This window comes from Tribolium castaneum, chromosome 5 (assembly GCF_031307605.1).
Source record: "Tribolium castaneum strain GA2 chromosome 5, icTriCast1.1, whole genome shotgun sequence".
Classification (NCBI taxonomy): domain Eukaryota; kingdom Metazoa; phylum Arthropoda; class Insecta; order Coleoptera; family Tenebrionidae; genus Tribolium; species Tribolium castaneum.
In genome coordinates, this window is record NC_087398.1 from 1,520,197 (window position 1) to 1,535,934 (window position 15,738).

General features: G+C 38.6%; 3 protein-coding genes across 6 annotated transcripts in view; 2 read left to right on the forward strand and 1 right to left on the reverse strand.

Moving 5' to 3' along the window:
- The first annotated feature begins 232 nt into the window (after positions 1–232).
- Positions 233–1,073, forward strand: LOC663973 (large ribosomal subunit protein eL13). Its single transcript, XM_969998.3, has 2 exons — positions 233–370; positions 423–1,073. The coding sequence occupies exon 2, from the start codon at positions 429–431 to the stop codon at positions 1,023–1,025; it is 597 nt and encodes a 198-aa protein (XP_975091.1). The 5' UTR covers positions 233–370; positions 423–428; the 3' UTR covers positions 1,026–1,073.
- A 3,931-nt stretch (positions 1,074–5,004) lies between these two features.
- Positions 5,005–8,635, forward strand: LOC100142154 (uncharacterized). Its single transcript, XM_015980592.2, has 6 exons — positions 5,005–6,944; positions 6,989–7,132; positions 7,176–7,363; positions 7,408–7,556; positions 7,601–7,738; positions 7,785–8,635. Exons 1-6 carry the CDS (start codon positions 5,050–5,052, stop codon positions 8,079–8,081), a joined length of 2,811 nt encoding a protein of 936 aa, XP_015836078.1. The 5' UTR covers positions 5,005–5,049; the 3' UTR covers positions 8,082–8,635.
- The window catches only part of LOC663947 (inactive dipeptidyl peptidase 10), a 28,107-nt gene continuing 20,429 nt past the window's right edge, over positions 8,061–15,738 (reverse strand). For all 4 annotated transcript variants that reach the window (XM_008196184.3, XM_008196183.3, XM_064356690.1 and 1 more), the window contains 12 exons: positions 15,210–15,262; positions 13,802–14,016; positions 13,570–13,754; positions 13,417–13,520; positions 13,013–13,142; positions 11,568–11,797; positions 11,335–11,509; positions 10,999–11,285; positions 10,474–10,823; positions 10,218–10,423; positions 8,526–10,169; positions 8,061–8,474 (listed from right to left, as the gene is read on the reverse strand). In XM_008196184.3, the coding sequence (XP_008194406.1) occupies positions 10,044–10,169; positions 10,218–10,423; positions 10,474–10,823; positions 10,999–11,285; positions 11,335–11,509; positions 11,568–11,797; positions 13,013–13,142; positions 13,417–13,520; positions 13,570–13,754; positions 13,802–14,016; positions 15,210–15,262 (2,061 nt within the window). In that variant the 3' untranslated portion in view covers positions 8,061–8,474; positions 8,526–10,043. The remainder of the gene's footprint in view (positions 8,475–8,525; positions 10,170–10,217; positions 10,424–10,473; positions 10,824–10,998; positions 11,286–11,334; positions 11,510–11,567; positions 11,798–13,012; positions 13,143–13,416; positions 13,521–13,569; positions 13,755–13,801; positions 14,017–15,209; positions 15,263–15,738) is intronic.

Here is a 15,738-nt window from a genome sequence, read left to right on the forward strand (position 1 = left end):
TTTATCAAATTTGCTGAATTGTTAGTGTCACCACAGAGTGTCGCTTATAAATCCATGACTATTTGATCCTAAAATTGGACTAAAAGTTCGCTAAGTTTTAAGGTCATTTTAACTTGCGTTAGAAGGAAAACTATAGAGAGACGGTTTTCATTATTAAGTGTAATACGCGTTTTTAGAACTCTGTCATTAAAAAAGCGTTTTTTGAGCTGCCAATAACTTGAAATTCGCGATTCAACGACTAGATTTTAAAAAAGCCGCTCTGGGACTAGCACCCGATTGGTTCCTTAAACCCGTCAGCCATTTTGAAAGTTCCTTCAACTGTCTTTCGAAAGCGCATTTCTTCCTCCACGTGTTTTTGCTCGAATTGAAGGTAAAACTTGTAGTTTAGGTCTAAATAATATATTTTTGCGTGATTATTTCAGCTAAAGATGGTCCGCCACAACAACATGATCCCCAACGGCCACTTCCACAAGAAGTGGCAACAAAAAGTGAAGCTTTGGTTCAACCAGCCTATGAAGAAACTCCGTCGTAAAGCTCTGCGTGCCAAGAAGTCGCGTCAGCTCGCCCCAAAACCCACTGAACTTCTGCGACCTTTGGTGCATTGCCCTAGCGAACGGTACAAGAGTAAAGTGCGAGCAGGACGTGGATTCACTTTCCAGGAGTTGAAGCAGGCAGGTATGAGTGACAAATACGCGCGGAGTTTTGGGGTTGCTGTGGACCCCCGACGCAGAAATCGTTGCACGGAGTCAATTGCTGCGAATATCCAACGATTGATAGAGTACAAGAGTCGTTTAATCTTCTTGCCTGATTCAAAAAATAAGGTTTTGAAAATTGATGATGGGAAAAATTTGAACGTGGTTAAAGTGGTCCCGGGCAAAGTCAAGGCGCTTAAAGTGGGTGAGGAGGAGAAGAAGTTTGAAGCTTTTGTCACCCTGAGACGTGCGAGATGCGACGAGAAGTTCGCCGGGATTAGAATGAAGCGCAAGCTTAAGAAAAGCGAAGGTTTCGAGGGAAAAGCTAACTGATTTGTTTCCGTTTTTTTGAGTAGTTAATAAAGTTACGCTTGATGAGTTTGTAACTGTACATATAGTGACGACCCTCATCTATTTGCTGCTAAACGGTCAGCGTTATCAGCCTGCGATAAGTGAGTTACTCTACCACAATTAGTCTGAATTGGACTACCCTGCAATAATTGCCTCTTATCACACATTTCTTACACTTTCTGCCGTTTCTTGCCACCTTTTCTTATCTAAACGTCCCAGCTTGGGATTGATGGACATAATTAACGTTCTCGGATCAAGACGACTTCTTGGCCAACATTAAAAATCAAATGAATGCCTTGCAAATGTCACATCATTACCCGCACTCGTAATCAATTTCATTTTAAAGATTTGTCAGATGATAGCCCCGTTAACACCACCATCGCGCCATAACAATAAGTTTGTCACTAGATTTAACAATTTTATCAGACTTAAAAATCTCTCACTTCACACCATGCCGCATTGGCTAAAAATAATTACCACCATAAATACGCTCAGTGTTTGGAAATTAAGATGTTGACGGCAGATAGCGAACACTTTTTAAATCGGGCACGGGCAAATAAACTACATTTTTGTAATTACTGTTTTGCTTTTAAAAAGGTACTAATATTCGAGGTTTATTTTGTCGTTCGACACTTTGCACCAGACATGCGGAATAATAAAGTTACAATCTAATGAAACTATATTTTCGTTGTAGAAAAGCAGATTTTTCCGTATGCTAAACATATTTCAGTTCGTAAAATTGGAATTTTATTGCCTCCAGACCAGATGGATCTGCTGCGGTGGCTCGATTGCGTGTGAACGGGGTGGTCTCTGTGTCCTTATCTTCCATCGTCGCGGCAGGATTCCACTTTGGTTATGCAATTTGAGGGTAGCTACATTATTGGTTTTATTTCGGTGAGAAACCGTTAGCCGAGAGGCCCTTAATACAAAAAGTATGTCTGCTATTGTTTCGGGTAACGACTTGTGTTTTCCACGCACACATAAAGCGAGTTATCCATAACTTTTAGTTACAAATGCCTCTGTAACCGGATGTTTTGGTTTGTTACGACAAAATTTCGCTAAGTTCTGGTCCAAAAACGATTTAAATCGCTCAAACAATTTTCAATAACTCTAAAAAATGCTGAAAATTATAAAAATTGTATTAAAACAATGTCATTTTAAAATTCAGGATTAATTTTTTATTTAGAATTTTTATAAATTGTAAATTTGGAACTGAGAAGCTAACTTGCACGCTTGGAAAATTTCGAAACAATGTCTTTTTTATCTTAATTTGGTGCTGTTTGATGAAATTTGTTGAAAAATTAAATTTAAATTAAAAAAAGTGAAAAAGCGCTGGTAGAATTTTTTTTCGACCCAATTTGCTATACTTTGTTTGGTGTTTTTTTACTTAATTTTGCGAGGTATGAACTGAGCTTGTGCTAAAATTATAATTTATTATATTGATTTAAATAAAAAATTAGTATTAAAATATATGCAAAAGAAGATCATTTGCTGGGGGCTGGTGGCTCAGTGGTATAAGCGCCACTTTCAACGTGGGGAGTCGGGGGTTCGCACCCGGATCAGAGCGCATAATAAAAAAAAAAGATGGGTAAGTAAAATCCTAAATAGGAGTTTGGTGAACACATAAGCGTAAAAACGGAGACATTTGAACACGGCTAAAATAATACACTTTAAAACCGACAGAAATAAAAAAATAATTCAGCAGCAAAAGTACTTAAGGCAAGGCGCTAAATGTAAACGTGAGCCCATAGCTTATTAGAGGTATAAATTACCTTTTGATCAACTTGAGAGAAAAGGACGAAACGTAAGAGTATAATCTAATATAATTTAGTAAAACGTACACATGGACTTAAAATATAAAAATATCTGTAGAGAAATGTCAAGATTACACAAGAAATATTGTATTTTGAGAAATTAGAAGAAATATGAAAAAATCTAAACATGATAGTATAAAACTGGAAGCAGCTCGTTTAACCATCATATTGTTATTAATTTTAGGATTTAAGGAGGATATCGTTACAGGTCAGCGTTATTATGTGCATTTATCTAATTTATCTATAAATATAGGATATATTTGGCTTTTTTTACTACTGCTAGTTGGATGAAGTCATGAGAACATCAAAGTTGATCATTACGGCACGAGTGGTCACCTAAAAAATCACCCTTGGCCAACACGCATAGCACCGCAGGAGCTCAAACCAGCATATTTCACTGGTCCAGAGGGGGTTGAAATATTACCAGTGAGCACAAAGACAGCGATTATCGCCCTTAGAAAGCCCTGGATTAGAGTTCAGTAATTGAACACTGCGTCACCCTAATAAGTATAATAGACAAAACATTGTAAATGATTCACTTTGTTTCTTGAAGTGCCATAAACAATGAGTAACACTAAACCACTGTTTAGTATAATGTGCAATAAATAAAAGACGCTTTCGTCCGTGGGAATAATCCGATTTGATCATTTGAAGGCGGCGAATTTTTTGCACGGTGATTACTCAATCAATTCGTTTATGTCAGCTGCCAATTGTGATCCATACGATCATAGCAGCGACGTGACTTTTCAATGTCATGGCTGAGTTTTTAATGCGAGCATATTTCCGAATGCGGTCTAAAACATTATAATACAGACAATGCGATCATTCCGACAGACACATAACTAATTTTTATTCAAGGGACATAATCGCAGCTGCGATACAATAAAACTACAAACTACAATCGTATAAACCACTTAGTATTGTTCCTACTGTCTAACCGCATTGCCCCACAACGGCCGTTTGAGGAACACAGAATACCACCTCTTGTGGAGTGGCTCTCCGCTCACAAGTGGCCTTTACAATATCTATATTAAAATTGTGACAAATTTATTGTATTTGCGGGAACCGGCGCAACAATAGCCCTCAGCTATCGCACTATGATCGCATTAAAGTCAGTTTGGTGGCACAAAAGCCCAGATTTTCCAAATTGATAAAGTCACCGTTTACGAGAGGTTTTTGTTCGATCGGTTCCATTAATAACCGAAACTTTTCCGCCAAGAAATTGCACACCGATACTTATCGGCTTTAAGATCTAACAAAATCCCGCATAAACGCAGTGTGTGACCCGTAATAAGGATAATAACTGTCGCATCGCGCCAACAAATTCGACATAATCGAAGGTGCGAGTTGGCGATTAGCCAAATTGCCTTTCCCACATAAATTACAAAGTTGTGACGTTGTTTTGCATGGAGAAAATGGTGCAACCCTTAAAAGTCGTAAAATTTTATGATTTCATTTATGAGGTGCGATCTTTTTAAATTATTCCGGTTCGTAACGGGGACGCTTCTTTTTGTATTGAATGACAAAATGTGATCCGACTGATCTGATTCGAGGAGCAAATTTATTGTGTCATAAAGCTCGCCATAAAGGCGCTTCTGTTTTGATTATTCGAATTGTCAAAGTGTTATGCTAATTTCTGGACCACCCTTAGCGATTTTATCAAGAAACGGGTTTATGAATGGGAATTTGCATCGCACGATAAATTAGGTAAATGGCACCTACATATTTTTTGAGATGAAAAAAAAAATTCTGGTATTGAAGCACAATCACAAATTTTAAGCAAAAATACTTTATTTTAATAGAAATAGTACAAAGTTGTACAAAAAGTATTAATTGTGTTTTTAATACTTACGAAAATATTTAATATTCAAATAATTTCTTAAGAAATAAAGTTTTTGTAAAGCGAATACAAAGTTGAAGTTTAAAAGTTTGTATGTAGGCAACACATTATACAGGCATCTTAAAACGATTGGTTGTGGCTATTATTGGCTACTGGCTTTTTATATTAATAAAATAGTTTAAAGTCGAAAGTTGATTACGTATTTTTGTAATTTCGTCATTTTGAATAATCTTAAATAAAAATTTATTTTATATTTTAGATAACCAATTATACACTATCTACTTGACAGTTATCTAATAACCTTATTTTTTTTAAACTGTTGTGTTAATTGTTGAATAAATAATTATAAAAAATGTTTAGTGAGCAAAAAGTGAGTTTGCGTGATTTACGACAAGAAAAAACAAAGTCAGAAGACAATAAGGAAAACTATTTTGGCAGTGAAAAGACCACAAATAAAATTTCGAAGACAAAAAGCCAAAATTTTATACACTTGTATTTGAAAAATAGTAGTAGTGATGAAAGTGATACCAGATTTGAAAAACCGATTTATTCTCTTGATTTATCACTTGATTCTTCTGATACATTATCTAAGATTTGTGTCAAAAATAAAAATAAAAATAGTTTTCGAAGTTTTGGATCCAGTTCTTCCACAGAAAATAAAGAAGAAACTGAGTCAGGTTTGTTAACAGAAAAACCAACTTTTGAAGAGTGGCTTAATGTATCCCCAATTAAAGATTTTCCAAAAAAACGCAAAAAAGAAAATGAAAGTTTTGAATCGACTTCTGCTCCAAAAAAGAATAAAACTGGATCACCTTTAAACACACAAAAACTAAGTTTTGAAGAGTTGCTAGAGAAGATGTTATCACCTCCTATGGACGATCCGAGAAAACGGAAAAATGATAATGAACGTTTTGGATCGATTTTCTCTGCTCCAAAAAAGAATCAAACTGAATCATGTTTGTTAACACAAAAAACAAGTTTTGAAGAATTACTAAATAAGATGTTATCACCTCCTATGGACGATCCGAGACAAGAAAAAAATGATAATGAATGTTTTGGATCGATTTCTGCTCTTCAAAAGCAGAATGAAACTGAGTCATGTGTATTAACACAAAAATTAAATTTTGAAGATGTGCTAGAAAAAATGTTATCACCTCCGATGGACCATCCGAGAGAACAAAAAAATGAACATATTAACTGTAGTGAAACGCAAATCTTTTCGGACTTAACAGTAACTAGAGACGATAATGATAACCTGAGTTTTGGGGAAATTTTGGAAAAAATGTTGACTCCTATTAGCACTATAAAGGAACGACAAAAAATAAATGAATGCAAAAAGAGAAAGGAACTAACACAAAGAGACTCTAATTTGGAAATAAGTATGCTTCCACTGGACAGTGAACAAACTGAGATTTTTGAACCAAGTTTTGAAAAAACTCTCGATGATATTGCGCCTCCATTGGACAAAAACCAGAAAACTACAATTAGTACACAAACATCATTTGAGATTTTTACTCCGATGTCTATGACTCAAAACAGTGTTGCGTATCCGCAGCTTCCATATTTCCCTTCACAACGTTTCACAAACTCTCAAGTCACTGAAACGTCGATTGTGAATGAGAATAGGGAAGACAATTCCGTTGTCGTCTCACAAACTCTAAACAGCCAGACTGATAATACAGATATTTCGAACCAAAGGGCCAATTTGCTAGAGATTCTCTCTCACGACATTACAGTCACCACAGACGGCTTCAAAATTTTTAATAATTTGGCTAAGGTGGGTACTGTAAAGTGGCTAGAGACGGCGTTATCAACTGTCGGAAAATCAGTCATAAATAAAACTTGGAAGAACGAAGTTGCTATAATGGAACACCAGAACGGTTACGATTTGTACGTTGATAAAACGGTAAAAACAGCTTTGGAATGTTTTACAAAGGAAGATACCAAAATCTGTAAAATAATTAAAAACGGGGTCGTGCCTAAAATAGACTTGTCTTACATTTCTAAGCAAGACAACAAGAAAAAATGTTCCGTTAGACAATTAAAACAGTCGATTGATACCATTTGCGCCAATGAAGATTTACTGAGTGGCTGCGAAACAATCCAAGTGATCGACAAGAAAAAAATCCAGTCAAAAATTTACGATATTTTATCAAAAATATACGAAGTGTTTGAAAATAATAAAATGCCTTGCCTGGTCGTACGTAGATCCTACAAGGCGAGTCTGTGTGTTTACGAAAACGAAAGGTTTGTCCAAAGTTACTTGTTACAGAAGTACATAGTTGTTTTAGATTACAATGTGCGTCCTCGGACGCAGGAAAGTTGCGAAAAATACATTTTCCTGGCAAACTATGTTGCCGCCGATTCTGTCGCCTAGTTTACATGCTGGGAAAAGTTTACAATTTGTTGGAAAATAACCAGAAACTGACAAAAAGGTATAACTTAAAGCCCCATCTTGAAATTTAATAACCGTTTTAGAGAAATTTATTACCAAATCAAGCATTTAGTAACAAATCAAGAGCAAGTAAATAGAGTTGTTGGGGACATATCTCAGTTGGTGGGTGTCGGACCTTGGGATTTAAACATTATTTCGCATTCTGGGTTGGTTTATGGGAATTTGAGATTGTTCTGGGCTTCGGGCGAAATGACAAACTGCAACACACCAGGTGATAATTTTTAGTGAATTATTTTTTGTGATATTTTTTAATAGCCACTTTAATACCCTACGACCTTGACGAAATCATTGAGATTCATTCGACCGCGAATTTCATACTTGTGGTCGAAAAGGAATCAATTTTTCACAAACTACTAGAAGAGGATTTGCCGAATAAACTGGCACGTCCGTTTATAATGATAACGGTATTTTAATCAACTTTAGTCGCTTTAATTCATTGGATGTTTAGGGCAAAGGCGTTCCCGATATAAACACTCGCCTCTTTCTCAAAAAACTGTCGACTATGCTGAAATTACCAGTTTTCGTTCTGGTAGACCCAGATTTGTACGGAATCCGGATTATGTTAAACTACAGATTTGGAACTATTGTAAGTCAGATTTGATTCATTTTTGTGTACTTGATTAATTCTGTAGACGAACTGTCACTTATCGGAACAATTAGCTGTGCCAAACGCTCGTTGGTTGGGAGTTTTCCCGTCCGAAATCGCCAAGTTCGGAATTCAGTTCCAAAATATTACACAGAGAGAAGTAAAAGCTATTAATGAAACACTTAAATACCCGTACATGGAAGCGCATCCAAAAATCGCGGACGAACTAAACTACCTCCTTCACAGTGGGAAGAAAGGTTCGATTGAGGGTTTAGTTAAAAACAACACTTTCTTGAGCGAGGCCTATCTGCCCGTGAAGCTTTTTAACCAAGATTTTATTTAGACATGGACAAGATCAACATTTTTCAGGACTGAGCTTTTCCGACATGTATTCGTACTCCGCGTGCAGGATTCCTGCCTTTTCGTTTGAACCGTTTAATTTGTAATCTACCAAGGAGAGAGTTTTTGGCGGGATTTTGTTCGTTTTTTTCGTTTCCAGAATGTTGGTTGTACTTTTTGTGAGGTCAATCACTGAAACATTTGCGTATCTATTGGTCGTTCCGACGTAGATAACTGACTCTTCGGATGACCGTCCACCCAATGCGGCCAGACGCCGTCTGTTGATTTGTGATCGTATTCTTTGTTTTTTTAACTGTTTTCGTCGTTGTTTCCTGCAATGAAGTTTAAATGATTGGTGGTTTCTTCTCCTGCATTGGATTCTTTTGCGTTTTAGTCCCTGCGAAAAGTGTGATTAGTTTTAGGTGTTTTTTCCTCGTTGAATTCGTACAATTTGATTCATTGTTCTGGTTCAATATTGTGTAATAATTTTGATAAGCAACTTGTCAAACTGATTGATGTACCAAGGTGTTGAATAAAGCGTGTTGTACTTAATAACGATTTATTGTAAACATTGTTTGCATCATTTTGTTTTTAATATAATACAAAAAAGAAACATTTAACATTCCATTATCTAACATTGCTGTCTAATAAAAATCAATAATTTAATTGGTGTTCTGCACATTATTTTAATTTACAAACACTGATGTGTACAACAATTATTAGGCAACATTTGCAACAAATTAGTATTGCTATAAAAATAACACATCGAGATAATCGTCGTTAGAAACACAAATCCTCTGAGAAATAGGCCAAAAGTTTTAAATTAGACCACCGAATTTAGAATGTTGAGGTCGATGATTCCGAAAATTTGACAGCGTTAGTGGACACGAGAAAACCAATTCGGACATAATATCAGCTCGTAAAGATTGTCTTCGCTGTGACAGAAGCACAGCTTCTACTAATAAATCTAAGCAAAATTTACACTATGTAATATATTCTTGTTTAAATGGAAAGTTTTATATTTCACAACCATTTTATTGATTACTTTTAAATATCGAAGCTCCAGTTTAATAATTAAGTCGTTTTATTTTGATTTATCGTCGTAATTCAGCTTTCCGAAAATTTAAAAACATTTTCAATAATTGACATCATCTGTACTATTACTTTGCTAGAAGAGGGAAACCAAGAAACAGTTACATAGAAAAGTGTGAACCGACAGCTGAGTGGAAAGTATTTAATGTCATCAATAAAAATTTTGCTCTTGAGATTGTCTTTGATTAGATTTTGCTGTGGATCTGTCGATATCAAAAATGAAACGTGCGGTTTTAACCAGTGGTTTTCATTTACAGGCTTGGACGCCACCGTTAAATTTGTCTAACTTGAGATACGTGAAGATTAAAACAGCGTTTGTTTGTATCAAACAATCGAAAGCTTAAGCGTTTTTTGATAATTTATAAAATCAGTCTTATTCTAATCAATTCAAGCTATTTACAATAGTCTACTTCTATGGAAGAATTTCAATACTAACGGTATTTAAAATTAGTTCTTACGATACTAGGTTAATACTTTATGAATGTTTGTTTTGGTAATCGTGTGATATTCGGCTTTTGGGTTGAGATCTAATGACATTAACTACTTTTCACTGTAAAAACTCGTCATTAAAAGTAGTTTGGAAATCGGTGTAAGAAGAGGAAAGGTCACAACTTGGATCTAATATATAAAATCTGATATCAGTCCAACCGCTCAACAAGAAAATTTGAGAAAAGGAATCACTAATTCGTCTCGTCGTTCTACACTGAACAACTCACTAAGTTTTGCTATGATATAAACAGCTTGATTATTGATTGAATTGACTAGTTCCGTTAGTCGGTTTCTGCTGTTTTCTTCTTTTCGTAACTGATAACACGTGGAATGTCTGCGTTTCGAAGGCCGTCACGTGGTGGTGAAGTAAGTGGGAAACCAATCTTCAGGTATCTTTATCATTAGCTGGCTCGCCTACATCTAGTCTAAGGCACTCTTCGAAGAAGCTTTGCATCGAGCTGTACACGTGTTCCAGAACGTTTTCGAGTTCGTGACCCTCGTTGGCGTAACTCTGGAACACCCCCAAAAACATTACAATACAACACAAAAAAACACCCACCTGATATCGGAACAGGACCCCGGCTTCCGTCAGGGCACGTGCCAGGGAAACCCCGTGGATGTACGGAGCCGTGAGGTCAGCCATACCGTGCAGCAGGTAAAAGGAGTTCCGGGGGATGTTCTGCGCGCGCTGCGTGGCGTCCGCCTGCACGTACCCCTTCTTGTTCTCGTTGGGGTCCCCCAGGATCTTCTCCGTGAATGCTGAATCTAAACACAAGGGAAATTCTTCGCTTTAAACGCGCATATTTCGTACTCACTGTAATACGCCCAGTCGGAGATGGGGCTCACCGCCGCCCCACACTTGTACACTTTCTGCTGGTTGCCCAGCCCCAGCACCATGGAGGTGACGTACCCGCCGTAGCCCCAACCCCAGATTCCGACGCGAGTTTTGTCCAAGTATTTGTACGTGTTGAGGAGGAGTTCCAGCACCGCCACTTGGTCCTGCACTTCCACGCCCCCCAAGTGGCGGAAAAGGGCGCGGTCCGACTGGCCACTGGCCCCCCGCACGTCCAGGCGGATGTAAACCACGTCGCAGTGGCTCGACATGTAGGTACCCCAATCTATCCTAAATTTTTCGGTCACTGCTTTGCTGCCCGGTCTGCCGTTACTGGAACGAAGGAGAGGCCACATGTTGAACAATTTTTGTTTATTAATTGTATTATTATTATTATTAATGTGCAAGAAACAATAAATATATCCAGAAATTTGATAGTTTTTTTAATCAAAGAAACACTTTACGAGATATGAATGCCTAGTTGTGTGTGGCGTTTGTCGATACTTACACTTCAACAAGGACAGGGTAGGCAGCGTCTCGCAGTTCCTCCCTCCAGCTGGGAGGTAGAAGTAGTTGAACTTGAGCCCTACTACCATGGGGCAAAGGCACCTCGAAAGACTTTTGCTTGGGCAACGCTAACCTCTCGAGCATTCCCATTTTCTGCAGCCTCGTATCGTAAAGAATCTTTAATAGCTTGTGCGAAGTCGCATTATGCATGCCTGCTAATGGAAGACCGGGTCCCTCGCATTGAAGGACATAAAATGACGAATTCGATGATTCCGAACGAGGGCTTATCTGCGACCGATTCAATAAAAACTGCCAACTCTGCCGAAAACGAACTCACCAAAGCGTTGAAGTGCGTACAGTTGCCGTAAAGATAACGACTGCTCCAGAGGACGTCCCCGATCTCGCAAGTTATGCAGTGGGATTCAAGCCGTCGGGGGTCGTCTGTAGACGGGTCACGTACTACGTACAGATGCCTTTGACCCGCCTTGCGCTCCTCCGTCGCCAAGTAATAGCTGCCAAAAACAAAAATTTTAAATTGCCCGGCGCATCCACCAAAAGTGGCGGACTCACATCAGATGGCTCGCATTATCCCAGCTCAAGATTCGATCGACCTCGTGTCGACCGTGGCTGAGGACAGCGATGTGCTGTTGAGTGACAGTCACGTGCTTAATATGCGTGTAAGCTTCCCTGCTCCCCTCCTGGACAGCAGCAAGCATCAGGAAACTGTCGCCATCCGCTGAAAAGATCGGATGCTCCTGGATGTCGAGCCAAGCCCTCTCTGCTGCGCGTTCAGCGTGAATCTGGAGGAGAGTTTAAAAAGCTCATGGTTTCGTGCCAATATGACGAAATTTATTATTTGGGAAAATTAGTTGTTATTACAGTGTAACTTCATTAAGTTAAAATTGCGTATTTTATGTCCTGACTTTATTGGCTCGCTGGGGTCGAGTGTATGTGTAATAACTGAGGTAATTTACATTTATCGACTGGTGTTGTGGAGTTGTACTTTAAAGAATAAAGTTTTGACGGAGTTGCAGCACAAACTTCAAAGTTTCTTGCGTCTGTATAAACCAATCGAATTTATGATCCGTTGTCCGGTACGATAAAATTTTAAATAGCACCTCCTATGTACGTGAAAAACGGAGCAAATCTGACGATAATTTAAATGCTTTTTATTATTTTTGACTAAAATACACAAATTTGATTTTTTGGTGAATGAAAACACTTAGATAATTTTCTTTTTAAATTATAAAAAAATATCTAGAGCCAAATGATTTATACATATTCTAAAGCAAACGTAAATACTGTATAAATTTTCAAAAGCTAGAAAATTCGTGGGATTTTGCAAACTGTTCTAAAAACCGTTATTTTGGAATTAAATTCTTAGGGTAGTCATTGAGAAAATCTGAAAGCAAAATAATTTACTGTGCAATATCCGTGTTGGACACCGAGTAGTGGAAAAGCCTTCTTAGCAAACCATTATGCATTATGCAGTTAATGTGTTGGGTAGGAAGGAACGGCTAATAACATAACTGGGATTTATTGCGGGAAATGAAAATGCTGTTTGGAATTGTTGATTTAATGGAGATACTTCAAGCTAATAAATAATAACACGAATTTGAGAACTTAAAGCTAGATTTAAACGAAATTAAATAAAAATAAATAAACGATAGATGTTGGAATAGCTCGTGTTGTTTGCCTTTTGAAATGGAATTTATTTAGTTATTTTTCAAGATACGGCCCCACGAATGATGGGAATAAAAGAAAAGAAGGAAAAACTATCAATAAATTGTAGGAACTGTAATAGAGCGCGTAATAAAGGGGGGTAACAGTTTGAAAAAATATATTTCCATATCTTCGGCAATGAAATACGATATGACTTTCTTGTATCACATTTGTGATATTAAAATTTTGTTCTACTTCGACCGGACAAGACACAAATGAAATCGGTCGATGTAGCGGGCGTTTTTCGAGCCCCGTATTAGGAAATAAATTATCTGGGGGTGTTTTGTGCTGACCTCTACACATGTCCAGTTGGGCGCTAGACAGGCCGAAATGATGCTGAGGTTTTGTGCGCGGTTCATCCACACCACCGACACTTGCGTGTTCTTCTGTCCAATCCAGCCAGCCGACGCCAAATAGTAATCCCTGGAAATCGCCGGATTAAAGCATTTACACATGTGCCAACCGGTGGTCGTTTGACTGACATTCCCTAAACTGCCGGCTAATTACTATCGAATTTTTAACTAAGTGCTAGTCTACGAGTTGCTGAAACAGACGCTCTAGCTCTAGAAACTTGAAGAGAAATGGTTTAATTACGTGTCACGCCCCACGAAACCTAACAATTAGTCACGAAAGAAATCTGTAACACAACGCAATTTGTGAGCTCCGGACGCCGGCTCCGGAAAAGTCCGGTACTTACTGGCCGACGAGCGCTTGCGGGGGTTTTACCAAGTGGCTCTGGATGTCGGTGAGGTTCGAGATGTCCATGACCCACAGCTGCACCGTGGGGTTGGCCGCCCCGGGCTGAAATTTCCCTCTGTGAGAGAGCTGTCATAAATGCAATTCATCGTACCCTCGGAAATCGAACGCTGCGCGAGGACGGGAAGGACGCAGCGGGGCTGGAGGCCCCTAAGCCGGCTTCCGTTCGAAACCACGGGAAATTTAATATTCCCACTTCGCTGTCGTTGAACGTTGCGTACAACAGGTGAGTGCCATCGTGCGAGCTCCACATCGCTTGCGGGCTCTTGAGCACGTCCTCTGGAAATGAGGCTGCTAATTTTTCAACCTACACCACCGGCTTATACCTTGGTAGAGCCAATCTGGAATTCCATTATAGATCACCTCGGGACGCCCCGAAAACGTCAGGCGGGTCTCGGTCTCGTCCATGGGAGACTGCCGGAAATATATGTCGTTATTATACACCATTAAGAGCGAAGTTGTGTCGCCCAACCAGCTAACGTATTGGAACGTCTCGGGCTCGGCCTTCGACGACATTTCCAACCGGAGTGGGATTTGATGACTGCGGAACAGAAATCAATTATGCCACAAAATAACCTAAACCAAAATTCCCCTCCTAGCTAAAAAATAATCCGCTGGAGACAATATTGCTCCTTGCATTATCTCGACAGCTGCTGCGTTTCAAAGACCCAATAGACCCGAAAGAACAAACACAATGAAGGAGATACATCGATGGATAATGACTCTCCCTTCGAAAAAACCACAGATTACTTTCTATATACTTGTTGGTGTTTGAGTTGGGAGTTATTTTCGCCCAAATTTCATTTGATTACCGGGAGAATGCAGAACGTATCACTTCATACGCATAGATAATTAGATTTTAGCTCTAGTGTGAAGATAATTCAAATGGGAGCAACAGCAAAACGGTCGATACTACTATTTTAACATCAAAATTGAGCGCTAATCTACTTTTGTACAATGTTTATGGAAATTGGAGGTAAAACACTGCAATAATATAAACGCTTTGTTCCGTTTAAAAATACTACAAATTAAAAATTGGTACCGATGGTTTATTATTAAACAATTTAAATCCCTATTGTACGTATAATGTCAAAAGCGAAAACAATAGCCACGACTAAACCCACATTTAAATCGAAAAAAAGCCATTTATTTGAAATAATAACGTATTACTGAATAGTTTGATCGGATAAACCCGGCGCATCCACCAAAATGTTTACACTATTAACTAGTTAATTTTTTCTGCACACGATCGCCTGTGATTTGACTCGTCTTAATGAGGGGTAAATATTTAGCGCTGCCAACAATTTCCGAAACTTTGTGTAAATATTTCATGGCTGGTGAAGTTTTCAGGCGACAAACTAAAACCCGTCAAAGTAATAATTTAGGTAAAATGCATTAATGCGAAATTGTGGCAAATGTCAGCAGCGTGGTGCGGGAAACCTTGCTGCAGTTTCAAATGCACGCGATTTTCCTTGGTCATTAATTAACGAGATAAGTATTACCTGTCGACTACATAAGCAATGTCTGCAATATTTTAACCCAAGTTCTAAGTCGGCTTAAGCCCGAACTCGCACTAGAATTTATTATTTGGACAAACTAACAACGCTCTAATTGATTTAGAAACAGTTCAAGAAGTGTCCCTCTCCCGGGACTGAAATAGATTAATTAAAAGTTTGAAGGCCAGGAATTTGCATAGCTATTTGTCCCAAAACTTGAAAATGACGCAGTACTTACTCTTTACTAACGTCATAGATGGTGTACGTCGCCGTGAAGGATTGTCTGAATACCTGAAAACAGGGAAAAACGTATTAATGGCTAGCACAATAAAGGATGCGTCCTGCTGATCAATTGCGCCCGGTGGCGGTCCTGCGGCCATTGCAGGAGAGTCCTGCGGCACTGTGCCAAATTTCGTTAAGCGCCGACTTGTCTCCCCTATCAGTCAGCAGGGAGCACTCCGAACCGCAGCTCAGTTCACTCGAAAGTCTTAAATTTAATTGACCATGTTAAGCGTAACGATTTGACAAGTGAAACGCGTCTGATTTGCTCGGTTTAATTAAATTTTTCTGGGTCAGGACAGTTTTGTAAAAAATGAAGCATCTTGCGTGCCTGCCAGCTGTTAATTTGGAGGGTTGAAGCGACTATAACTCTCCGAATCTGATCTGAATACTGAAATTGTATAACCTTTGCTCTATCTTAACAACATCGCCCGTCTGCTCACCTCTTGCACCCATGTGTCCTCGGTGCACGCAAATCAGCCAAACAC

Bases quoted from the DNA above. Each gene is read 5' to 3' on its own strand.
- LOC100142154 (XM_015980592.2), top strand. From the start codon at position 5,050: ATGTTTAGTGAGCAAAAAGTGAGTTTGCGTGATTTACGACAAGAAAAA. The intron at 7,557-7,600 runs GTATTTTAATCA...TTGGATGTTTAG, and splicing joins GTCCGTTTATAATGATAACG to GGCAAAGGCGTTCCCGATAT. The intron at 7,739-7,784 runs GTAAGTCAGATT...TTAATTCTGTAG, and splicing joins ACTACAGATTTGGAACTATT to ACGAACTGTCACTTATCGGA.
- LOC663973 (XM_969998.3), top strand. From the start codon at position 429: ATGGTCCGCCACAACAACATGATCCCCAACGGCCACTTCCACAAGAAG.